General features: G+C 38.4%; 1 protein-coding gene across 4 annotated transcripts in view; it reads right to left on the bottom strand.

Annotated features, from left to right (window-relative positions):
• The window catches only part of UNC5D (unc-5 netrin receptor D), a 321,538-nt gene that overhangs the window by 59,163 nt on the left and 235,187 nt on the right, over window positions 1–27,188 (bottom strand). For 3 of the 4 annotated variants that reach the window (XM_030552139.1, XM_030552141.1, XM_030552142.1), the window contains 4 exons: window positions 22,919–23,099; window positions 21,644–21,811; window positions 19,547–19,711; window positions 7,397–7,429 (listed from right to left, as the gene is read on the bottom strand). In XM_030552139.1, the coding sequence (XP_030407999.1) occupies window positions 7,397–7,429; window positions 19,547–19,711; window positions 21,644–21,811; window positions 22,919–23,099 (547 nt within the window). The remainder of the gene's footprint in view (window positions 1–7,396; window positions 7,430–19,546; window positions 19,712–21,643; window positions 21,812–22,918; window positions 23,100–27,188) is intronic. The other variant, XM_030552140.1, reaches the window with a different exon arrangement.

Genomic DNA, 27,188 nt, shown 5'->3' with positions numbered 1-27,188 from the left:
CCTGCTGCTCATCCAGGAGAGAGCAAACTTGATGGAATGATTGGTAAAGTAAAAGATTTCACATTTCACCCTCTCCTGTGGGTTTTACTTTACCACCTCTCAAACACACAAGAAAGCTAAGGAGTCAGCCTACAGGGTTTGATAGCGTCCTACTGAGCTGATGGAATCTGAGCCACCATCGGGAATTCCTGCAAGTGCTTTTTGGTTTCATATCTGTTTCTAATGGCAAACGATCATAAGCTGCTCAATACATAAGCACTACATTTTTTACGTTTTAAAACTTTGGCAACAGGTGAAGGTAGCCCAGATGAGACCTGCAATAACAGAGCTGTCTAGGTCCAACTATGCATGATAGGGTGGGAGTTGGGATCAAGAACCGTGAAATTAAATTACTAGGCAAGACACTTTGTGGGCCCTTAGGTAATTCCCCTTATGCTGAACTTTGCTTTAGAGAAAGAAATGGTCATGTATTTACTCTGTAAAGCTTTTACTGTCTCACAAATATGGTCATTGCATTATCAAATGCATATCGGAAGAAAGTGTATTATTTTAAACAAACAAATCATAGTGAAAATAAGTAGGAACTGGAAATTCAGACCAAACTATTCAATAACTGAGCAGTAAACAGAGAATGCATTGTGAAGCATTGCAACACACAGAGGAAGAATGCAGTATTGTATAGAAGGCCAGTAGGTGGCCTTGCACCACTTAATTCTTAGTCTGAGGGTTTATGTAGTGCATTTTCTTGTGCCAAGCTCTGCACAGGTGGGAATTTCACCCTCAAACCCTTTATTGTATGTAAGAACTAGATAGTGAGACAATTTTAAGAGAAATAGGACAGAAGGATGCTGATGATGTGTGTTGAGAAATTGTGAGCAACGACCTAATTTGTAAAAGTTGCTTTTTCTGGTTTACCACTTAGTTATGTAAACTAAATGTTGGACACTTAACTTGCCAGGAACACACATCAGCTATTCTGCCAAATGCACCAGTGGAATACTGACAGCCCCCTAATTTCAAGGGAGCTGTACAATAGGAGCAACCAGCAGCAAAAAAAATAAAAAAATAAAAAAAAATTGAAATTAAGATACACTCTGCTTTAAGTAGGCTGAGGCAATGAGCTATTGGTTATCACGGTGTCCTCTACAGAATCCAAGCCAAGTACTCAGAGATATAAAGCAAATTCTGCTCATAGAATCTCCATTTACCTTAAATCAGTTCTCCTTGGATTGTATTACTCAGTAAAGAGACAGAATCTCAGAGTAAATCAGAGTGGCTGTCAGGCTCTTCCCTGGAAAAAAGCCTTATATTTACAGTGGCCATTCCAGAAACAGTGGCCGAAAATCTCCAACACGTACATACTCATGTACCTGAGTTTAAAGGGGATATGCCCATAAAGATTTCTAGCTTGTGGTCCAGGAACATCTGTGAAGAGTTCAGATCGGTTGTATGAAGGGATTTCCCCTACTCTGGATGGCTAATAGTTTCTGGGACTTTCAACATCCAGCTCCACAAGGGATATTGTAGATGCAAAGCGATGTATTGAGGAAACTTAAACACTATAACACAAATAAAAAAATAAAATAATAAAATCAAGGTCTTTGTAGAATTTAATGTCCTGATATGATCATTAATTTATTGTACTTCTATCAGATGCCACCATAACTTAATGAACCTTGCACAAAACATAATTTTCTTTTGGGTCAGAGTGTCCATACACAAAAGAAGGCAGATTGTGGTGGCAGGGGAGACGTAGGCTAGGACATAATGTTGAATATATATGATGTACACTCAGTTATTCATGAAGATAACCATCAACAATCTTACTTGTAGATTATAATTTCTAGCTAATTAAATTGCCTCTGCAGCACAAGTTTGTGGAGGGCAGGTTTTTTCGGTACCTAGTTTCTGTTGGGATAAGGTTTGGGGCAGTATCTTCTTGACTGAGGCTCTTCTGCTGTGGAGGGAGTTCTTCCAGGAAGGGGAGTTGCTCCAAAGCCCCTTGCTGGTTGCCGTGAGGGGAACAGTGTGTCTCTTCTGAGTTGAATTCAGAGTTCTAGCTCCTGGAGAGGGCCAGGACACACTGAAGGAACTTAAGTGAGCGACTTCTGGGTAGGGTTCATTCTTTAGTTCTTTGCCAAAGCCCTTGGAGTTTAGTGTCTCTCAGCTTGGACTGATCTTTGATGCTGGTCTCTCTCATTAAGCATTAGATTGGATTTTTCAGAGCTGTTTCGAAATTGGCTATATGGTGATGGTATAAGAATCCGAGTTGCCAATCAGAGCAGCCTCAGGGTACAATATGACCATGTTTAGCCTGCGCTGTCAATGGTTTGACAAAGTGCCACAAACGGGACTTTTTAAAAAGAACATTTAGAAACAAGACATGGTCAAATTATTCTCGTCTACACTTTTCTTTATTTTGTGTGGGGGAGGCGGGGGAGGGAATGGTGTTAAAATCAGAACTAGATTTTTTTTTTTGCGCAAAAATTTCTGTCTGGTTGAAAACCCATTTTTATTTGTAAAAATACAAATTATATTTTTTTTTGAAATTTTAATATTTTTGAGGGGGGAAATATTCCTTTCCCAAGTAGCTCTATTAGAAATAAAGCTCGTGTGTTACTGTAGATATCATTAGTGCTGACTGAAGTTTTTAGAATTTCACGATTTTGATATATTTATATGGGGATTTCAAGTTTCAGTGAAATAATGGCCAGAAAGAGAGAGATTTCTAATACCCTTTTTGTCATTTTTTTAGCCAGATATAGCTAGTGAAAATTTTTCAAGTTTCAAAGTTTTGTGACACTAATTTTCATCCCTTTCAAACTTTGCCAACAAAACAGCAAAAACATTTGTGTGAAAGGTTTATGATCCCCAATATTTTTTTTTTGGACCAACAGTAGAAAGGGAAAGAGAGAGAGCATATACGTTTTCATATTTAGATGGTGGCAAAGGGGAAAAAAGGGATATTTCAAGAGGTTCTGGGTTCTTAAAAAAAAAATGAATGAAGAAAAATATTTCTGGAACTACAGCTCCAGATTGTTAGCAATCTTTGGTCAGCTTCTTCCCTGAGTAATATTTTACTGATGCAGATGGAGAAGAATAGCTCTATGACTAAGAACAGATCAGCTATAGAGATGCTTCAGAACAGATGTGGAAAGGAATATGAAATGATGCAAAACAAGGATGACTTTAGTCATCCTTAAGGTCATGAAGTTTAAAAAAAAAGTGTTAGGTGTCAATTTGGTGATTTGTTTTGTTTTTAATCTTGGGTGAAATGAAACCCAAGCCCACATAAGGTTTTAAAATAGCTCAAAATAATGTTATAATGAACATATGGTATCTTTATGACATTTCATTCTTTTATTTCTACTACATTTTTCCTTCCACACAGAAATTGTTGCTCTCTCTCATTATGTTAGGAAATGGATTGGCTTTCTTTCCTAGCATGACTGGATAAGTTAGCATTTATTGGCAGCTGTCACACAGAACCGGAAATGGAGGGAAGATTTAATCTGCTATTCAATAGTCAATATTTGCAAGCCACCACTGTAATTATCGCATGTTTTCTTGGGCAAGTACCCAGTTTTGACCCATGGTGTGCCCAAACTTTTGCCATAACTACAATGAAAATGTTTCAAAGTCCGCTCAGACCATTTTTTGGAAAGTTTATCATGCTAGAAAATCTACAGTGGAGTTTTGAGCCCATTTTATTATGAATTATGTTAGTGCTGAGAGACTCCAGTCATTATCAGCATCCTCTCCCGCTCCCCAGTATGGTAGGTGACATACATGGACAATGTAAAAGACATTTCCTGCCCCAAAAAATCTGACAATCCAAATAGACAAAACCAACAAAAGAGGTATCATTATCCCATTTTTATAGAGGCACAGAAAGCTCATGAGATTTGCCCAATATCGCACAGTGGTAGAACCTAGAATTGTACCCAGATCTCCTGAGTCCCTGCCATTACCACAAAAGTAACCTTCTTTCCTCAGTTTCAATCTCTAATACCAGGGTATAAGAAAGGAAGTCTAATAATCAACTGCATTTCAATTTCTTCTCACTTATGTGTCCCCAAGCAATCTTTGTTGTTAGATAATTAACTCCGATACTTTATTCCTGAATTAACTTTTGTGGATAATTAGTACTTTGTGTAAGTCAGGAGATGTGTTGTTTATTATGAAACATCCTGGAGTGGTATATATCCCATCTCTACATTCCCATCCTTTTGAGAGCTACATTGACCTATCCAGTAGTTGTTTTAAACATATAACCTTTAAAAAGTATCCTTTTCTATAGAAAAAAGTGGAAAATTTTAATTTGTTCCCTGCTCCTTTAAAATACATTAAATTCTGATCTAAAACATGCAAACCCCTGCTAATAATAAAAATCCTCTGCTGCCAGAGGTGTAGAGCATAGGTGGCAATAGATATAAAGTTATTCTTCACTGTCAAAACAGGATATGTAAAACTGAGAATATTTTAAAGAGCTATCACATTTTAAACACTGTTGGGGGTAAAAATCATTAAGAAAATCCCTCAGCTATCTTACTAATAGAAATTTATAATTTTTAATTTTTACATTATTCAAACATATTTACTTAGATAATTTACATTCTCATTTTCACTCATTTTAGACAACAAAATAGATCAGTCAGTTTCATTTTTGGTTTCAGCACAAGATTGCCATGTTTGGATTACAAGTGCTGAGGAGAATATTCAAACACTAATCAGAAAGATATGGAAAAAATACTAACAGCATTAGAACAACAAAACAATTTACTTTAATGAAAAATATGTATTTTTAAAAACACAAGGGGGATCTAAATTTGATGGTTCTCTTCTTGGTATAATTTTTTTGTTTTCTAGAATTCCTTATCTTTAACAAGATGTTCAGTGTTTTTCGGGGGTTTTTTTGTATTAGATGTGACCTGAAAGTTATACTCAGGTATTCACACAACTACTTCTTAGTCAGGGATGAAAAGACACAACAGCAAAACTACAAACAATTAAGAATCAGAAGGGAAAAAAAGAATTCACTAAGTATGACAATTTAAAGAAGTAAAATGGTACTAATTTTGTTCCAAGAGACAATGCTGCTTATAAAAGAAGTGTTTATTCTTTCATTTCTATTCAGAGCACTATTGTTTGTTTCCAAACAACAAATGAAAATGAAAAAACCCCAACACTTTAATCTCTTTTTCCATTCTCCCCTTTTATGCAGAATTTCTTTCCCTTGGGAAAATGGAGATTCAAGGAAAGGAACTGCGGAATTTTTTTTTACTTTGATACTTTGTGTTTTTTCCAGATGGGATTCAACTGAAAACAACACTTGAAGTCAACCAATTAATATTTAATGAACTGCATCTTCCCGACCCAGAGGAGGCAGTGACTTTCTTAAAGCAATAAGTTTCTATGATTTTGTTACAGGGTATGTGTTTGTGGTAATCATAACCAATATTTCACTCCATCTCCTGACACTGTTACACAACATTTATTGAAAGCATATTTGATGGTAATGAAGTTTCTATTAACTATGATTAAGTTTCATAAAGCACCTGAAGATAATTTAAGATGTGCAGGAGCAGAAAATGAAACATTTGGTTTAGTACATTAGGAAATGTAATTGATTAAATTATCTCATTTACAATAAGTGCTTTCCATGAGCCATGGAGGGCACACATTTCCTCCAGTTTGCCATTACAGTTTGTTAGGAGACATCAAAGATTTCTCTAGCTTTCATTCCCCCTCTTCCTTCATTTTACTCTTTTTGTCCTCTCCTGCCTCTGGAAACCTGTCTCTCCATACAATCATTTGTTGAGCATGTTAAAGTCTTAAGAGATATGAAAGAAGTCAAAGCCAGGCAACCATGTATAAGGCTATTTAGCAGAACAGGTTGTTTCTTAATTATCTTCATAATTGATTGATTTCACATCAATGATGATTCATGTAGTCTTAAACTAAGCCCCTATTTTCACTGAACAGCAACAAGCTGTATTTACATAACATACTCACAGTTTAAAGAAACACCTTTTAATTCCTCTAGGAGCCTCACGCATTAAAATTGACTCCCATTAAGGTTTTATTTTTAATAAATCTGAAATTAAAGCAGTTTGATGGATTCTCTTTTAGGATCCAATAATTAAGAAGGAGGTGCATAGAAAAAAATGCAGCAATTGCTCAAGATAAAGTTACAAAATAGATCAATAGTACAGGGCAGAACGAGGATGGTCCCATTAAGACAAATTTAGAAGGGCATGAAAATGCAAGCCAACCATGGAAAGTTTTACAGTTTGCTTTTGATTTTCAGTAACCATAGAAATATTTCATAATTGGAAAAAGCACAGGGAAAATGCTCTTATTCAAGGACTCTGTGCAATACAAGCAATAAAACGTAATAAGCATGGTTATGTAGGACACCACAGAACTTCAATGTGTTACAAGACGAGAAACTGAAGTCCAAGTTCTTCAGCCTGCCAAGAGGTGCAGCTATCTAGGAAGATAATTTTTCTTCTTTATTATTACTTTTATTGCATCACGTTTGCAACTAAGTTATATGTCATCAATCTGTGTGGATATAAGGAGTATCAGTGGATGAGATGCATTACGAAAGGTCATTTTGGTTAGAAATCCCTGTTTAACATAGAAGAACACTCTGAACTGTGTTTACTGAACTTCCCTTTATGAAGCCCCATGAAAATTAACTGTCAATTTTACATCTAAAGCCTACTTTACGTACTCCTAACAATATATATCTTAGGCTGGGATTGCCAGATAAATGACCAAACCTCAGTAAATTTTAAATGGGATTTAAGTACCTAATTCACTTAGACCCATTATAAAATGTGGCCTTTATATCTAGGAGTTTCAAATAAATAATATGCATTTATAGGGAATCATTTCACTGGAAGAATTGAAAGAAATTTTCACACATTCAGACTCTGAACTAGCGCTTCTCAGAAAACAGATTTTTCCCCACAACATAATTAGGTCAAAAATATAATCAAAATGTCTTCACTGAAATTCTAGACATTTGAGGGTGTTTTTGTAAAAAAGGAAACCTGAAAACTCAAAAATTTCATCTGATTGGGCAAAAACTTTTATTTATATAGACATTTTTTATTTGGTCCAGTTTTAACCATAAAACCACAACAGACCTCAAGAGAGCAATTCTAAGATAAGCATTACTGCAGAAAGGGCCCACAATTTGATTCATAACTGCTGAAGAATAGTCACTTTTTATATTTAATCTAAAATCTATGATTACTAAGAAGAGGCTTTTGTTAATCCATTTGCCTTTCATACAACTTTGTTTTATTTAGCTCCTAAACAAATAAAGCAGAATGAAAGAGAAAAAAAATATATATATATATTTACAAGACAAAAAACAACTTACTTTGGGGTTTTATTTCATGAAGAGGTTTTTTATCTAAAAGAGAGAGAGAGAGAGAGAAAGTTGCACTTAATAAATTTACATGGAGTGTATCTTTTTCCCATATCACTTTCTGTCTCACTCTATAAATGAAATGTTTTCTCCTTGTTTGCTGACTGTTAGGATATAGATATTCAGGCCTGTCTGCAAAGGCCTATACTTTAAGAATGTAGTGTATTCTTATCACTTAGCTAGTTATAGAGGTATAAAAGAAAGAATCAAAATCACTGTCTGTGTAATGGCCTTCTCTTACTGTGACAGGCTAAGGCCTTCAGCTAAGATGTAGTTAGGCTGCCATAACCTGGGAAGCGTATGGTCACATCCTCACATTCCAAACTAGTCACATTGAAATAAGATGCTATTGGGCTATTAGGAATATCAGGACAAGATTGTATTCCTATCACTTCCAAAGAAAGGGAAGAATCTAGAAGATGTAAAAGGAAACTTAATTTGATCGCATCCTGTCTGGCAAGAACTCACTTATCAATAGACACAGCTGGAAAACCCTTATGTCTGTATAGATGTAGTTGTGAAATCCTCACTTCTGTATTATTTTGTATGTTTATTTGCATGGTCTCTGTCTGGTTCTGTGATTGTTTCTGTCTGCTGTATAATTAATTTTGTTGGGTGTAAACCAATGAAGGTGGTAGAATACAATTGGTTAAATAACCATGTTACAGTATGTTAGGATTGGTTAGTTAAATTTCAGTAAAATGATTGGTTAAGAAATAGCTAAGCAAAAGGCAGGTTTTACTATATAGTTTGCAGTCAGAGAGGGAAGGGGAATGGGAACAGGGACTGGGGATGGGGGAATTGGGATCATGTTTTGCTAAAGGGGTAATGGGAACGGGATGGGAACAGGAACAGGGACATAGGCAAGGCTCTGTGGTGTCAGAGATGGAAGGGGGACACTAAGGAAGGAAACTGGAATCATGCTTGCTGGAAGTTCACCCCAATAAACATCGAATTGTTTGCACCTTTGGACTTTGGGTATTGTTGCTCTCTGTTCATGCGAGAAGGACCAGGCAAGTAAGAGGGTGAAGGAATAAGCCCCCTAACACTGACAATATGAATTTTTTATGTTATCCATATATATTCCTTCATCATTTAAAAGAAGTCTCTTCCAAGGTATTTCTTTCCAGTCATTTCAGTTCTTTGTTTTAGTTTCTTTGTTACCTCTCTTGGTTATTTTACTTACTTACTTACTCGCTCACACACTTCACTACTCTTAACTAACTACTGGCAAGCTCAGATGAAGTTAGTCAAAAATCATCTATATTTCTCAATGTAAAGATGATGTAATGAAATTAATAACTAATCAGTTCTTTAGATTTTTAATATTTGTTTAGCTATCAAAAGTACATACATGGTTAATATTCATTCTTATGTGCCTGTATATGCAGCACACAAATAGACAAGCATGTGTGTGTGTATAAGTATATATTATACTAGTCATTCACACAATACATAATAATTAACTTCCTTACAGATTTTAAAAATTACTGTGCTTATTGGCTTGTTATATTAGGAATGGTGCCGGTCTCTCTCTCTCTCTCTCTGGGTATGTCCAGACTACCGGCCATATAGGCAGGTTAAAATCGATTGCGTGGGGATCGATATATCGCGTCTAATCTAGACGCGATATATCAATCCCCGAGCGCGCTTATATCGATTCCGGAACTCCATCAACCCCAACGGAGTTCCGGAATTGACACGGAGAGCTGCGAACATCGATCCCACGCCATCTGGACGGGTGAGTAATCCGATCTTAGATATTCGACTTCAGCTACGTTATTCACATAGCTGAAGTTGCGTATCTAAGATCGATTCCCCCCCCCAGTGTGGACCAGGCCTCTCTCACACACACACACACTCTGCATTTTAGGACCCACTCCTACTGCCCATATCTCATAGAATTCAGAGAAACTATCTGTGTGAGTAACTTTCATTAAAGTATTTTTTTATAATCAGTACATAACTAAATTGTGCAATTCATGGCTGCAAGATATAATTGAGGCCAAGGGCTTAGTAGGATTTTAAAAAGACACATATGACTTGGATAAAATAATAGAGGTATGGATATAAATCTCTCTCTAGCTTCCTGGCATTGGGAAAACTCTCTCAATAAGTGAGCTACTCCATAATTTTCCATTATAGGGATTCTTCCTCAGAAGCAACTGGTATTAGCCATCATCAGAGTCAGGTTAACAGTCTAGATCAGTGGTTCTTAACCTGGGGTGCGAGATGCCCTTTCCGGGGGTGCAAGACACGCCAGATTTTTTTGGAAGATAAATAAGCAGAAACACAAATGAAGCACAGGCATGTAAGTGCAACTATTTTGTTTCATTAAACTTATGTATTTATTAACATTATACTTTTTTAATGATTGCTGTAATATACAAACAAAAATATGTCCTAGCACCCCTTAAACCTAGATATATTTTTGAGAACCAAAGGGGTGCAGGCTGCAGTAAAGGTTAACCACCACTGGTCTAGAAGGACCATTTGAACGCATGACAAAGAAAGGAAATTGATTGTGAGGTGGTTTCTGTCATTTTTATTGACAATAAAAAGAGTCAGTGCTACAGTGGTTAACCAAAACTAGTAAGGGAAGTCCACCATTATTCGTTTTGAAAGTCTCATTTTTATGCCCTGTAATTAAATGCTAACCCCCCTATGGTACAGTTTTACTTTAAAAAGTTTTATGATGGGAAATTGGGTGCATAGATGGTGAATGAACCACAAATCACTGAATTTGAGATGGAAACAAACATTCCCCTCCTGCAAACAAAGATTACAATCTACAGTAGATCCTATTAGAAATGAAATGAGTTTGGTGTTCTCCTCCTGCTAAATGGCAGAACCAGAAGCCAGCCAAATTTAACATGGCTGGCTGGCTGGCTGGCTAAGTTATGGAAAAGCAGAATGTTTTGGTGTTTATGATGCACTGGCAAAGGATACTTGTAGTGCATCTGTCTGTAACCTGGCAAACTTTTGTGGGCATTGGGAAAAAAAAATCAACGTTTTTTTCCCCACGATAAAACATGTAACTTTAAAGCAAATAGATAAAAATAAAACACACACACACAATCAATCCTTCTTGATGGATTCTACATATAAACCCACCATGGAAACTATACAACCGAGAATAATAGTATGGAATGACCACTGAAATAAGCAACACATGCACAAGAAACTGACAAAAACTTAGGACTGGCTCTAACGAAAGTGATGTCATTTTTGCTTTCACAAGTCAATCTCTGTTTTTCTCAAGCTTAGCGATGCTATGGAAACCTTTTATAATTAACACAAACAAAACTTCACTCTCATTCTGTTTTTGAGGGGAAGGCAATCTGCTATCTAATTTTTAGAAACTGAAAGAAAATGGATTAGTGCATAACTTCTGTAATGCCAGCCAGGCATTCCCCATCATGTTGTATCTTTACTAAAAAACTAGTGTCCTTTTAGACAAGAATATTAGGCACAAATGGAGAAATGAACCTTCATTTAGCTGACACATATTTCATTGATTTGCTGCTCTTGGTCTGAAAACTTGTTTTAGAGTCACATCCTCACTGGACATTTTGGTACCCCTGACAATTAATTTTTGAACTACAACTGTTCTGGTCTCTCCTAACTACCCTATGAAGTTCTTCACTGAAAACTTCTCCTCCTGACCTATCGTGTATGAATTTTGCATTAATATAGGTCTTCATATCATGTTCCATGACAGACAACAGACGAAATTTTTGCACTTTGGCTATGACTGACTGGTCTGTGAATATTGCCAAAACACACACACATTGTACGGTATATTACCACACATATTATGGGGCAACTTGATAGGGGTACTTGATGAGACCCCCAATACTAAGTATTTAAGAGGAGACTGGACCAAAAACTTATGAGTTTAGTATACAGAAAAATTCTGTGCTATTGAAGTCAAATAGAATAAATGATCAAGAAATTATTTTCCAACATCGTCTTCTATAATACTTATTTATGCAAACATTTAGCACAAGGTAATTTTAACTTTCCAGATGGCTGAAATGGTTAAGCACAATCTGCAATTCATGTGAATTTGAAAAGCAGAAAAAAAAATACTATATTGCTGAAGGCAGATTGATCAATCATTTGCCAGACATACTGTAGACTCCAGCAAAGACAGAACGTGTGTATCAAAATGACACCAAGAATTAGGACTTGATAAGTTCATAGGCACTTATATTTAGAATTCCTACTAATATGCCAGCCATGCTCATTCTACACTGCCCTTTCAATTATCAACATTCATACTAGTCAGTATTGTGTAAACCCAGTATTGTACTCCTAATGGAAAGGGAAAAATGAATTCTGGAATAACACATTTATGTCAAGATCCAAAAAATTGGTTTAGTTTGGTAAATGTCAAGGGAATTTGAGGAAAAGGGTTAGTTTTGTTCCCCATTTCCAGCACCTATGTTTCTCTTAGGCTGTCTCCCTGACAAAACACCACAAGCAAGCTTCCAAACTTCCCCGGGAGACCTTTTCTAGTAGTGAAAAGGAATAGTGGAATAGTTTCCTGCTAATTCAGCCCCATTTTAACCCTACCAGTTTACTGTAATCATTCAGTCTCCCTCCAGGGTTTTTAGACCCCTTAAATAGCTAATATTTAGTCTTGCTGCTCTTACTTATTTTAAATGAGAGCTGTGTGAGCAACAAATAGACATCTTTAGAAAACCATATTCACTACTGTTTGTCCCAAGTTTGTGCGTTAACATGGCATGGATTCATTTTTGTGGAGGGAAGGCCCTTAGTCTGTTACTTTATTCCCTGTTCCACCTCAAAGATTTCACTTCCTGGAGAACCGTTGTTTCAGCTGAGGACTGGACTCTCATGAAATCTACCTAAAGCCAACTGAGAATCAGATGATGCTGGGGAGGAAGGATATATTTAAGGATTGAAAGATGCTTCCTCTATATCAGTCCCAGCACCTGCTGTCTGGGACTGATCCAAGAACCTGAGAGTTGACCCCCAACTGGTCACTGAAATTTTCATTTAATGAATGAAAGTTCAAAAATTCTTTCTAAGGATTAGAACTTTTCCTACCTGGAAAGAACTGCTAGGGGCTACATACTATCTTCAATTTAGGTTTCCAACCTTGCCTTTGTAAGAGTTCATACTTGTTAACCACAGAAATATTTCATTTCTATTTTTGCCTCATGAAAGGAACAAAGTTAACAAGTTGTGCCTGAGATAAATAACCTCCAAGAGATTAGTTTTCTGAAGCACTGAACTGCATTTCCTTCACAATTCCCTGTGGGATGTAAAACAGAGCTGGAAAGACACATATTGGAACACGAAGGAAAATAAAAACCAGACGGGATAATTGCATCAATTCCTATTAGCTGAGAAAGCAATTATGGCCCTAAAAATAATTTGACATAACTATATACATACAGCATGACCCATAAAGGAGTAATGATATCTCAATCCAAGATGAAAGAAACAAGATACACTTAATATTTCAGTCTAATTGAACTAACACTTATGGAGATTCAAGTTTGGGAGCAAACACATGCTCCCCACCACCCGCCATTCCATCAAAACCAGGAGAGCAACCTATTTAAAAAATAAAATACATAATGAGCCAGAGCTGATCTCAGCTCCACTGGTATAAACCTGGAGTAAATCCTTTTAAATCAGTGGCCTTCAGTCTCCTCTCTCTTACAACAACTTGGCATCATCAACTTTCAGTACAGTTACTCCTTATATAGGATGATAACACCAAGAACAGACTTGAGCCCAAATTGTTCAATCTCAGATTCAACACCTAGAGACTCATTTCTGACCCTAATGTTGGGTTAGCAATCACTAGTGTGTGCAACAAAAAGAAATGAGCAATTAGTTTCCTCAGCTCCCTTTTCTCCTTGCAAAAAGTGTAGAAACTATAATCTATACAATGAGAGATTTGCACGTAAATCAACCAACTATAGATATTTTTTCAGGTTAGGCATTAATCAGTGTCAGTCGAGAGTTTAATTCTGATCATTTAAATAATATCACTTTGATTTCAATACATGTGTTCCTAATACTCTCTTACTTTAAACTCCTTTTAATTTCAGTAATCTAGTTTGCTTTTCACAATTCGTCCCATATATCCTTTTCAAAGAACTAGTTCATTTTCACTGTCCAAGCTGCACCGAACACTACGCTAAATTTCATTTACCTGTGCTCATTCAAATACATGAAATAGAAACAATTCTTATTGTGACTTGCTCCCAACAATGATTTAATAACTCCTCCCCCCAAGCATACCAACAAAGAAATCTCCACTCATTCACATATTTTAAAATGATAAAAAATTACTCACAAGGTTTTTACCACCCAATTTTTCTTTTTAAATAAAGCTTGCATTGAGATTCAAAATTATTTCACAATGCCCCTTTAAGGTTTCTCATTCAAATTCTGTGTGTACTCTTTTACAGACATTATAACTCATAGAATCATAAGGTTAGAAGGGACCGCAAGGGTCATCTAGTCGAATCCCTTGCCAAGACGCAGGATTTGTTGTGTCTAAACCATCCAAGGCAGATGGCTATCTAGCCTCTTTTTGAAAACTTCCATTGAAGGAGGTTGGGGCAGTTTGTTCCATTATTCTACTGTTCTTACAGTTAGGAAGCTTTTTCTGAGATTTAATCTCAATCGGCTATATCGTAATTTGAACCTATTGTGCCTTTGGTCCTGCCATCTTTTTCATGACAGCCTTTCAAGTATTTGAAAACCACTATCACATCCCCCCTTCATTTCCTCTTTTCCAAAGTGAACATATCCCAGTTCCTTCAGCCTTTGCTCCTGTGACTTCCATTCCATCCCTTTGATCACCTTTGCTGCTCACCTCTGGATCTTTTCCAGGTTCTCTGCATGGTTTGTATATACTGGTGACCAAAGTTGGACACAGTAGTCCAATTGAGGCCTAACTAGTGTCAAGTAGAGCGGTACTATCACCTCCCATGACTTGCAGGCTATGCTGCTGCTAATGCAACCCAAAGTTACATTTGCTTTTTTTTGCAACAGCATCACACTCTTAACTCATGCAAAGTCCTCTCTGCAAAAAAAGATCTGCTTCAGAGGGAGAAGATTTTTGCTGTGCTACAAGTGATTTATTCTCAGGCCCACTCTGTTTAGTTAATTACTTGGTAGAAGAGTTTGTGGTGTTGTTTTCAAGTAAAATAATTATACAAACACTTGAGCGTATAGAGTCAATGTCTCTTTAAATGTTAAGCCACATGAAAGTACTAGAATCCTGTGGGAAAAGGCAAGACAGCCTAAAAATAATTACAGTAAAGTTTGGCAATGCATTTTTTTTTTACTGTGATGCAATTAGCCAGATAAGGTAGACATGCTAAAATTATTATTTGTATTGCAGTAGCACCAATCCAGGCATGGGCCATGTTTCCATTATGTTAGGCACCCCACAAACACAGAACAGGAGGATGGTCCCTGCCCCAGAGAATTTACAAACCAAGTTAAATCAACAAAGCAAACACCACACTAAATAAACCAGGTCATTACTGGACAAAGGTTGTTGCCATGTGTCAGCTATTTGGCAACCCATGTGAAAGGAGCTGCTGGGTTCCTTTCCAGTTTTCAGTTAAAACCACCATCAATGACATTAACTGATCCCTTTGCCTGGGGACTGAATGGGCCTGGGATATGAACCTCCTTTTATCTCTGAGAATTAAGAGTTCCTCCTGGTAAGCACTGGGGGCACATTAACAGGGTAGCAGAGTGAATAAAGCAAAACCAGCTAAAGCTGTACTATATCCATTCTGTGGATAAATAGAGAACTTGTGTCTTGCCCAGGGTTGTCAATATGACACCTTTCACTTAAATTTAATAAGAAAAAAAAGTAAATACAGTGGTTGTGCTGTACTCTGCCGACATCTGTAATCAGTGGACTTATTTGTGTCTTGGAGCATAAGTCACTTTTAAAAAAATATTATTGTGTCTTTGTTTCCTGACAAGGAAGATGGATTGGTAACAAGTTCTTTACAGTCTGAAGTTTCTTTGCTTTCTATCACAATTGTACAATTTCCTCAACTCAGATCTCTGTAAAACCAAAGATGCTTATCCCTTCTAAAGGAAATCTGCTCTATCTTCAGGACCCAAAGCTACTGTGTTTGTAGCTGCTGGAACAAGTGGAAAGAGTCAAACTCTCTTTTCTATGAGATTAGATAAAATGTACCGTTCCAAATTGCCCAACTCCTAAGAACCTTCTGTTCCTGCTAACAGGACTTACAATCAAGCCCTTCTCTGAAGGTACAGTCCATACAGATTCCAGTATGAATGTCATATTACAGCTAAAGGTAGGTCATTAAGAGAAACCGAACTCACAGAGCACATTTTCAGTCAATTAACTGAGGTGCCTAAGTGTGTGAGATTCACTCTGCAGAATCTTATAGAATTCTGTTCTTTGATATGGAAAATATTCCCACTTGAAGTGTGTCTGGTTTTCAGCTGTTGTTCCTAAAATTGAGAACTGGGAAAGCACAGAAGCTAAGCAACAAGTCCAAGTTTATAAGGTGTATCACTACTAGGTCCAGGATAGAATTCAAATATTATATGAGACAGAGTCCTCCTCCCCTAACCACAGAAATGTGTCAGCCGAGAGTCTCTTGTAGCTGAGATCACTGCTTCTACACAAAGCTCCGCCCAGCTTTACCAGTGCATTTTTTGAAGACATGTTTTTAAAAACTCCTGGAGTCAATATCAAGTATCAGGTGTCATCCTCAGGAGACACTTGGCTGGCATAGACCTAAGTTTCTGTGTTCCTGCAACATCTAAGAAGCACTTGCACCAATATTAAAGTGATAATTCACTCCAGACAGTCATGATAGGGTTCATCGTAATAAAATCTCTTCTGGCAGGGGCATTCAGAGACAAGGCTACGGATTGCACTAGATGGACTGCTCAGAAAGAACTGGAATGTCTAGGAAAGGGGAAATTAACCCTTTGGAAATAGTTGGAAAAGCCAAACAATAGAGATTTGTCAGATAACACACACAATTAATGATATAACAATCCCCATATGCCCCAGTCAGGATCTGTGCCTCATTGTGCTCGGCCCTGTGCAAACCACAAGGAGATTGTATTCTTGCTCTGTGATTATGAAACTACCACAAACAATACAGATAAATTTATCAAGTACTGGTATTTGTGATATGCTCTTCGGAAAAATTTAACCTCTCCTCTGGCAATTAGCTCCTTTCCACATTGTTACGATAACTCTAGGAGGCATCTCTCTCCCTCCATCTTTAATGCATACGTACGTCCTGGGACACTTTGGGTAAGGTACTGGTATTATACTGCAGAGTGTAAGTGGAGGGAATTATCAAATGCAGCTTCCTGAAGCGAGAGCGGTTCCTTTTATCTTTCTAGTAAAACTTCAGTAAAAACAGCAGCCACTGGGGACACTTTCTGTGAGAAACATCCTGATACTACTACAGTGATGAGGACCATAGACTAGCTAGCAAGCCACCTTCATGACTGCCATAAACACAGGTATGTGCTGCAGTGCACAGCTACAGCCTTGTATGCCCCTTTCAGCACATACTCCTGACAGGTCACACCATGGTAACAGCTTGTGATTGATTTTCAATGGACATACTAATATGCATGTTGTAGAAATACACAGGAAGGGATGTGGGACATAGCAAGCATCTGTGGGGAAGAGCGTTCATCTCATGCATAGCAGGAGAAAGAACTATGAGCATCTTATATTCACCACAGGTTGATCCTCAAAAGCTGAATGAATTCTGTATCCCACAGATTCTCACTAACTATTCTGCTTATACCCAGGAAAGCAGATACATTTTAAATCCTGCCTAAGCCATCTTAACCAATTAAGGATTGTTAACTTAATGCCTCAGAAGCTGGAGGGACTGTGCTGTAACATTGGAAATCTCAGCTAATGAATGAGAGATAATATGACTATGTATTTTTTTTAAAAGCCAGGGCTGGGATATTTAAAGTCTAAGGGGTCTAGGTGTTAAAATAGAAACTCTTTTGAAAATCCTAGCTTAGATAATTTTATATCTTAAGCTTAGGGTGACCAGACAGCAACTGTGAAAAAACGGGACAGAGGATGGGGGGGTAATAGGTCCCTATATAAGAAAAAGTCCCCAAAACTGGGACTGTCCCTTTAAAAATGGGACATCTGGTCACTCTACTTAAGCTTCGCTATCTACAGATGGCCATAAAATAAAGGATAAACAAATCTCATGCTGAAAAGTGAGCTGTTTCCCAGATGGGATCTGTAAAGGTACCACTTTCTTCCCATCGAATGTACATCTTTGTGCAACTGGCTAGGCACAATGTATTTTTTTCTTTAATTCTTACTTTGAATTTCTAAGCAGGGTACTAAGCCTTGCTGAAGGAAAGACACCAGTAGAAGCCATACGGGATCAGAGTATTGCTCTCATTCAGCTAGCAGATATTGGGCCTATATAGAGAGGATGCCCTACTAGTTAGAGGCATTTTAGGCCTGGTGGTGAGAAGGGGAAGCAGTGCAAGCTAGAGACTTCAGGCCAAACACCACATCCGAACTGTGATGTAAATGCCACTGAATTCAACAGAGCTGCACTAGGGAGGGATTTGGCTGCTGAGTGATGAAGCAGCACTGCAAACTTAGAGCAGTCTGCAAGTGCTCAGTGCCACAGGTAGCTACAACAGCTAGTGCCAGTTCTGTGCAAGGCACATTGACCTACAGGGGAAGGACCTACAGGGGAGAAGTTCCCTTTACCATCCAATATTACCACAGTAAACTACTTATAAACTATAGTGAATAAAAAGTGAAGTTCAAACGCAGAGTGACTAACATAGGTGTCAGGAACCCTTTAATTTAAAAAAAGCCATACATTCATAGCTCTCAAAATGCTTTACATAAGGAAGGTCATTATCCCCACTTTACAGATGGGTTACCCAGCAGGTCAGCGGCAGAGCTAGGAATAGAACTCATCTCTCCTGACTCCCAAACTAGTGCTTTATCCACTACTACACACTGCCACACTAACTGGATTAGACTGGAGAGTGAGCTCTCCAATTGTCTTGCTGTGGCTAAGGGGAAGACACCGCCATGGAAACAGAAACAAAGGAAACAATTTAAAAATAAAAAAACTTGGGTTGTTGTTGTTTTTTTCCAGACTCACATATTTCAGTCCTACAGTCCCTGATTGTTTCCAAAGCTGCCGTTTTATTGCTATAACGGGAAGAGGTGACAATATTGCTTCATGGATATGGAACTGAATGTAACAGAGGAATAAACTCATTAATTTCTCATTTATTTCACGAATATGCAGCTGTCCCGGATGTTCTGCACCTCTAGGCTGATATTTCAGCTGCAGCACTGATTTTTCTTGGATCCTTAGTTGTTATTGCATCAATCACAATGTGCTAAATACTTTCCAAACATTCAAAAAGCATCAGGATCTTGTTGCAAGAAGTTCACAGTTAACATGCATAGCCTAAATCAGCCCTTAGTTACACCTATGAAATCTTACTGGGTTGCAAAGGTGCAAATGAGAACTGAAAATGACCCAAAGTATCTAAGACACCAACAAGACACATGCTGGTGTTTCACCCATTTAATCCTATGAGAAATTGGAAAGCTAAAAGACGTGTTCCAATACTGCAAGATACATTTTTGCTGGGTGACTCACTGGGGCAAAATTTTACACATACGAAGAATTTTTACACCGCTCACCAGAATCACCTGGTGCTGTACAGATGAAGTGAACTTGGCCTGTACAGGCTACACTTCCTAAATCCTGATAAATTATTCACCATGGGCCTAATCCATAGGCCCTTGAAGCCAAAGCGAGCCTTATAATTGACTTCAGGGGGCTTTGCCTCAGGCCATAACAAAGAGCCAACAGCCAAGTGAATTTCAAATTGGCAGATACATTTTCAGGGAGTTGTGTATTCCAGTGTATGTAAGGATTTCAGCCATGAGCCTCCTACAGAGTCGACTGAGTTATAGTATTGCATTCTACAGCCCCACACTCCAGCATTTCTTTCAGAAGGAAATACCTTCAGATAGCTGCTAATGCAAGGGGTCATTGGCATGTCACCTACCTTGAATGCAAAGCCCTTCAGTGCAATTCTCAGATTCTTGACTAAAGCCCTCACAGAATTTTCCTCCGTTTCTTGGAGGTGGAGCTGTACATTCCCGAATTCTCAGATGCTCACATTCCGGGCTGCAGACTGACCATTCGCTCCACACCTCCCAACTACCGTCCACTAAACAGGAAGAAAAATACACATGATCAGTATCTGACCAACTGGTGTGATCAGACTGTACTGAACTCCACTTGCTCCACTGGTTATTCAGATGTGTTCAGGGTTACTATTAAAGAAACCTAAGGGCTTGTCTACACTACTCGCCGAATTGGAGGGCAGCGATCAATCTAGCGGGGGTCAATTTATTGCATCTAGTTTAGACGTGATAAATTGACCACTGAGTGCTCTCCCGTTGACTCCGGTACTCGAGAAGTGCAAGCGGAGTTGACGGAAGAGCACTCTATTAGTGTAGACAAGCTCTTAGTCCCCTACTCAGGGGGACTTAGCAACTGGAGCACACACTATCAAACTCAAGAGATGTGTGTACAGAAGATAAAGCTTTATTTCTGGACAAGACCTACATAATACTGATTTTAAAGATGCAGGCCATGTCTGATGACACGTATCTAACATCTATTGTCTAGAAAGCTCCTAAAGATCTTTAGAATTCTTATTTTCTTCTCTCCCATATTATACCAGATATCCACCACTGAAACACAGTCACCTCTGGGGTGGAACACAGCATCTTTCTAAGGCTATGTCTACATTAGCACATCTGTCGGTAAAATTTATGTTGCTCGGGGAGGAAAAAACCACCTCTTTACCAACATAAGTTACACCAACAGGAACATCGGTGTGGACAGCACTACATCGGTGGGAGATGCTCTCCTGCCGAGATAGCTACCACCATTCATCAAGGATGGTTTAATTATGCCTACAGGAGAGCTCTCTCCCATCAGCATAGAGTGGCTACACAAGATCTACAGTGGCATAGCTGTACCACTGTAAGGTCTCTAGTGTAGACATAGGTATTGCTGCTGTGCTCTATTTAGGCTAACAGTTTAGGGCAAGAAGTAAAGACCACCACCTACAGCCAATAAAAGAACTGCAAGAGGGAAGCTGATAGATATTTCTTTGTAATGCAGCTATTAGCTCTTAGTGTTCATCCAAAATTCAGCTCTAAAGAGGCTGGTGTGTGGAGGCTTGACACAGCTCTAGAGCAGGAAGAGTGCTGACATTTACCAAAAGAGCATAGATGACTTTGGTGGCCTCTCTTTAATGCCCTGAGTGAGATCTAGGATCAGGATGCCTCTGACTTATCTGAGTCCGGACTCTCACTTAAAAGCATTCCACAGTCCCCTGTCTACACTTCTCACACACAAGTTAGGTGAACACAGCACTTAAAATTCTTTTAAATCCCAAATCAGTAAATACTGGGTCCAAAGCCTATAAAAGTTAATGGAGAGACTCGCATCAATTTAAATGAGGTAAGGATCAGGCCCAACAAAAAAATCAGTCTTAAAATTATACACACACACACACACCAGTTTTGTTTACCCATGTGTTGGACATCCCTCTCTTCCCCCAATCAGACAAATTGTGTTTCAGGTGAACAAGACAGGCAATACACTGTCTCAAGGGACATAACTATGCTTCAGTTATAACCTGAGCTTGGTATAAAAAGGGAAAGTGCATTTTAAAGCACAGTATTTGAAAACCAAATCATCCTTTATTTACTCATTATGTCCTGAGCTCAAGGTTCTGTGCTTCTCCTGCTAAAGTTACCAACATCACTAAGCCCTACATTCAGGAGATGAGGAACGGAGTGCTGTGCCCAGTTTTAAGGGGGACCAGTCGAATATATGGAGACCTCTCTTTATATCACAACAATCACTGTTTAGTGCCTAAGCACCCAGGTGAATTCACTTTTGCTGTTGCACAAAAAGATAAAAAAGCACAGACTACGAACTTCGGTCTAAACAAATAAACAAATTCCTTCCCAGTTCCCCTTTGATCCCAGTAGCTCTGCATAGCACAGGTAGCCACTGAGCACTTCAGATGGAGAGAATGCTCTCTTGATGTGACATTTAAAATTAGACTTGGATATCTCACCAGGGCAAAGTGAAGTGCAGGTAATTTTCTGCACTGACATTCCCTCACAAAATGCACCCCCGTTGAGCGGAGCAGGGTTGGTACAGGTCCGGGATCGCTTCTGCCAGCCTCGGCCACACCGCACATTGCAGTTAGACCACTCAGTCCATGACGACCAGCCTCCATTCACTGCAACACACATGCATGGCATTATGGATGGCATGGTAAGACTTAAGAATCAAGTCTTCATTTCTGACCCTTTTGTTCTCAGATTTTTCTTTTTTTAAATATTCTGCAAGGTAAATTCCAACCTCAAATAGGGGCATCACCACCTAAATAGTACCAGGATGCAATTACATAAAGGACGCAGTGTCAAAGAACTGCTGTGTTTGCCTTCGGTGGGTTTATATGCCAGAAGGTGTAATGACTGACAGTGAGACTCTGAAGGGAACGTGGAGGTAGGCACCTCAGTACTCTTCAAATATGCTTCATTTAAAGGATAAACACAATCGTTCCTTAAAAAAGTGATGGTTTAGGCATGCCTTCATCTGATTGACTGACTTCATCGGTAAAATGTCACTCTCCAGTTTAATGAACACTGTAAGCAACAGGGAGTGGTGAAAATAAATGTTTCTGCTTCTTCTACCAGTGCCACACAACATTTAAGGGCTTGTCTTCACCCCCAGGGTAAGTTAACCTAAGTTATGCTCCTCCAGCTACGTGAACAAAATAGTTGGAGTCAACATAGCTTAGGTTGCCTTATCCCAGTGTCTTCGCTGCACTGCGTCAATGGGAGATGCTCTCTGGTAGACTGCCCCCTTACTCTTCTCGGAGAGGTGGAGTACCAGGGTCGACCAGAAAGTGCTCTTCACTAGACCCTCTAAATCAGCCTTTGGTGCATTGATTGCAGCAGTGTCAATCTCCCCATAGTGAAGACCAGCCCTAATATCCATTAACTAGTGTTTGTATAATGCTACATAGGTTCAATTAAGGGAAGCACTTGAGCATATCACTATTCAGAATGTATTTAGACATGTGCTTAAGCCTTACACATGGTGATCTTAAGCCCTGATTCAGGAAAGCACTTATTTCTTTGGCCAGGCTTACAAGTGGACCTTATTAATAACTGGAAAAAGGATTATTTATACTCTTGGAGTGCCTGGAAGCCCTCATCACAGACAAGGACACCATTGTGCTAGGCACTGTACAAACAAATACGATCTTTATTTGCAACCCACTGGTTATTACTGATGTAAAGAATCCAGATAGTAAATATGATTTCATGTTTTCACTGACCATACACCACGACTGTTGCAGACATGCTCCTTCTCTTGGCCACTATGTTGGCAGCCATGCAAGTGTAGTTCCCGGAATCAGACAGACGGGCCTGGCGGATGATTAGGTTGTGATCTGCCCTGGTGTCGATGTTCTCATCCTGGTTGGAATCGATGGGCTCCTCATTCTTAAGCCATTCCACCTGGTGGGTAGGGAGATGAGAAGAGAATGAAGCAGGACAGCTGGAGAGAAAGATGCACAGTGAAAATAACCACAACCCAGGGATAGTTATTGTTACTGTAGAAGCTATCTGCAAGGCACTTCTCCACTTGGAATGTTTGACTGACAATAATTTCAGGCATGGTGAATTGGTGTTTTACAGAACTGAGAAACTGAAAACAGAAGCGGAATCTTTAGATCCCGTTAAGAGGCTGAACAAATGTGTCTCATTTTTATAGACAGGTTTTTCAGACTTAACGGAGGTAGGGTTGTATCCTAAAGTCAAATATCCTTCCAAGTCTCAATTTAGATGGATAACCTCAGTTGGGAACTTGTGGAAGGACTTGCAACTTTGAAGTAATGAGCGTATGGATTTGCAGGCTACAGGCATTCATTAGCACACTGTGCTGTGCAGATGGTCTGCAATTTGTAGATTTTCCAGTTTATAAACAAATCTACAAAAGCAGACCATCAAAGCCAATTAGATTTCATGCCAGACAGCAGGTTCCTCTTCCAGTACCATTAGTCATTTTGGTTAGCTGGGGACAGAAGGTGTGCAACTGACATATCCATAGTTCGTAACATCTCTGCTACATGCCACAGTCAGATGGAAGCCAATCTTTGAAGGGAGACAGGGTTTATGACAATGTTTTTCTTATATGATACCCATGGATATAAGAAATACATTGACTAGTATACAGGTCTGCTAAGCAAGGCACTGGATGCACATTTGAGTCATGTCACATATTTTATAAACACAATATCTGAAAAATTCAAGCTTGGGGCACATTTCCTCCTCTATTTTTAACATATGCTATTAGGCAAAAAAGAAATCACAGTAAGATGAGTGAAAGATACAGCATCATTGTTAAGTTTAGCATTAAGCATTCTAAACACTTCTTTATATTTAGGTACTCATAATGCTCCCATCACCATAACATTAGTTATGTATTTTGTGTTTCAAATCTTACCATTATTAAACATTTTTTCTTAACATTCTTTTTCATGGAAACTTAAAGACAGTTTCTGGGACATATACTTCTGTGCTGCATGTGAGACCAAACTGAATGTTTAGAGAGAAACTACACAATGGTGGATGAACATCTAAGGTATGTTCTGTCACATCCTAGAAGCCACCTCCTCTATTGCTCAGTCTGGAGAGCAATCACATAGTTATAGACACCTCAATTCATCAGTCCCACTCCTTGCATTTATTCTCACTGGTGTTTCAGCTGACATCTATCCCTGAACAGAATCACTTCCCTTTTACCAGTGCCTAATCAATAAGGGCTTGTCTACACTTACCGGGGGACTGACAAGTGACGACTGATGCATCGGTGGTCAATTTAGCAGCTCTAATGAAATCCCACTAAATCGACCGCAGATCGCTCTCCCGTTGACTCCTATACTCCACCAGTTCGAGACGAGTAGGGGGAGTCGACAGGAGACACTGTGTAGTGTGGACCTCGTGGTAAGTAGATCAAAGCTATGTCAATTTGAGTTACGCTGTTGAGGTAACTCAAATTGCATAGCTTAGATCGAATTTCCCCTGTAGTGTAGACAAGGCCTCAGGCTCAAGTTCTGGCCTATTCATTTTACTGGGATTACATAGGATGTGTAAGTAGTATTTGAATGTACCTTTTAAGGTGTCTTCCTCATTTTTAGCTTCAGGGGCTATCCTTCCTTTTTTACCACCTAGAGATTATTTGATTATTCTCTTCCTCCATCAATGATAACTCTTTAGATGTATTTACACAGGCTTATTACAGTTCCCTTTAGTCTGAGTGAGGTAGGAATCTACCCAGTGAATTGAAATCCACATACTATTCATTTTCCTCCATCCAATTAACTTTAACACTTGCAATCAGACTACTCCTCCTCAAAGAAACTAGGGATCCAAATTAAACTGTAGACCTACAGCACCAGAACAAGTCAAGTGGCAGAATACCAATGGTCACAGTCAGAATTACATTCATTTTATGTGCAAGGAAATGACAAACATATCTAGTAATATTTAAATGAAAATGACAAATGTGAATAGTGCTAGTGCAGACTGGAGTTCATGATTTTACAGCTATATATATATATTTTACATTATGACTCTCTCATCAGATCAATTTTTTTAGTTCCTGGTTTCTGTTACAGCAGCACTTTTGGACCTCATGCTATTTTTCCTCTAGACAAGTCAATATTTTCCAGGAGAGAGAGAGAGAGAGAGTGCATTGTGATCCATTGTTTACTGAGCCTGAGATTGCGAATGAAAAACGTTTACATTAATGCAAAGCATTTAAAAGAATGATGATCAGTGTGAAGGGAGAACATTAAACAGACGGAACATAAACATGAAAGCATTGAAAGATGTGCAATCAAAAGATGATTTGTAAGTGAGGGCATGCAGTGCCTTTTGCTTTTTATCTGCATGTTTGACAGCACTGTGAATTCTTCTCACTAATCCCAGCTACCATTGCAAGACCCCCTTCTCTAGAAAACTACTTTCTTTAAATCAGAAAGGTGCCTCTATCACATCTGATTAATACTTCTAAAGCAGCAGGAGTTTAGAAAGCAATTTTTTAAGAGGATGAACTGCTAACTTGGCTTTTTTTTAATTTTACCATTTCCAGTGATCTAGGTTATCTTTAGATAACTTCTCCACAACGGACACCAAAAGCAAAGGTGTGAAATAATTCACCATATTTCCATATCCAAATGAAACACTAACTCTGAATTTTTAACTTGGGATCTCTGAAGAGTTGACTTAAATATCATTAGCATTTAACTTCCCTTGCTTTATCATCAGTGGACGTCATGCAATTGCTTATAATGTGCTGAAAATAGCTGCCTTTTTAAGGATTAGACTGTCTGAAGATCTTTAATGCTTGACTCTTGAACTAAGTTTCAGAATGACTGTCTATAATGCAACTTAAGTTTATATATACAAATGTTTTTTCACCCAGAAATCATGCCTGCTCAGAATTAAAATGTTCCCATAAATTTCCACCAAAGGCTAATCACATAATGATCCACAAAAGAAATGCAGGGGCAGATATAGATTAACTCAGCTTTTCTACATTGGGTGGCAGAGGATGAATTAGCATAATCATAAATTTGTTCCAATTACAGAAGGCAATTATCAGAAACCAGCTTACAGCATTATCAAAATGAAATCAGTTAAGCACAGCATATCACAGGTAGATTGTAGTGAGAGTTAGTTATATTTAAGACAAAGAGTTCACTAACTAAAAAGCTCATCCATTTTTCTGTCTATTGAAAATGTACCATAAAAATATTTCAATCCCAACTTCATAGGCACAAAACCACCATGTGAGATGCTTTAAGTGATGAAGCCTAATAATGTTTAGCCTGTGCAAAAATGTAATCAAATTAATGTATACATATGATCATATTTAAATATGTACCTGTATAAATATTATGGACACACATCTTCCAATTTCCTGATTATAAATTCAAAGTGCCTTGGGGACTTGTAAATGTCCATCAGAATATTGATGAAGGCAGCAATACAGATTAGGCAGATATGGTGGAGAAGAGTGAGGAAAGGTAGCATGACTCTTTTTAAACCCTGTCCTTTTCAAAGGTGCTTCTCATGAGTGAGATGGCAAAAAACAAACAAACAAAAAAACTCACAGGCCAAAATCCTCAGAGGGTTTTAGAGCCTGATTCAAAGATCATTGAAGTCATTGGGAGGCTTTCTGCTAGCTTCAAAGGGTGCTGGATTGGGCCCTTAAACAGGCATAAACCTGGTCACTTCAATGAGCTATGCCAATTTACACCTGGTGGGCTCTCTATTCTCTTTAGAGGAATATTTCAAGAGGGTGATACAGACAAAAGTTTTTTGCATACAGCTGTGAGTGGAGACTGAATTTTTTTTTTATTAGTTTAAGTCGCTATGTCATATTGGACGGGTCTTTGAATAGGATACAGGTTTGGGAAGTGTTACATTCAGAAATCCTATTGAACTATATTATTTAATTTAATACATTTTCAGGTCTTTGGGATAGGGCAGTCTTTCTTACATGATTGATGGTTAGCACAGTGGGGTCTGGTTCATGAT

Source organism: Gopherus evgoodei, chromosome 2, assembly GCF_007399415.2.
Source record: "Gopherus evgoodei ecotype Sinaloan lineage chromosome 2, rGopEvg1_v1.p, whole genome shotgun sequence".
NCBI classification, from domain to species: Eukaryota; Metazoa; Chordata; order Testudines; family Testudinidae; genus Gopherus; species Gopherus evgoodei.
Note: the sequence above shows the minus strand (reverse complement) of the source record. Positions and strands in the feature narration are given on the sequence as shown.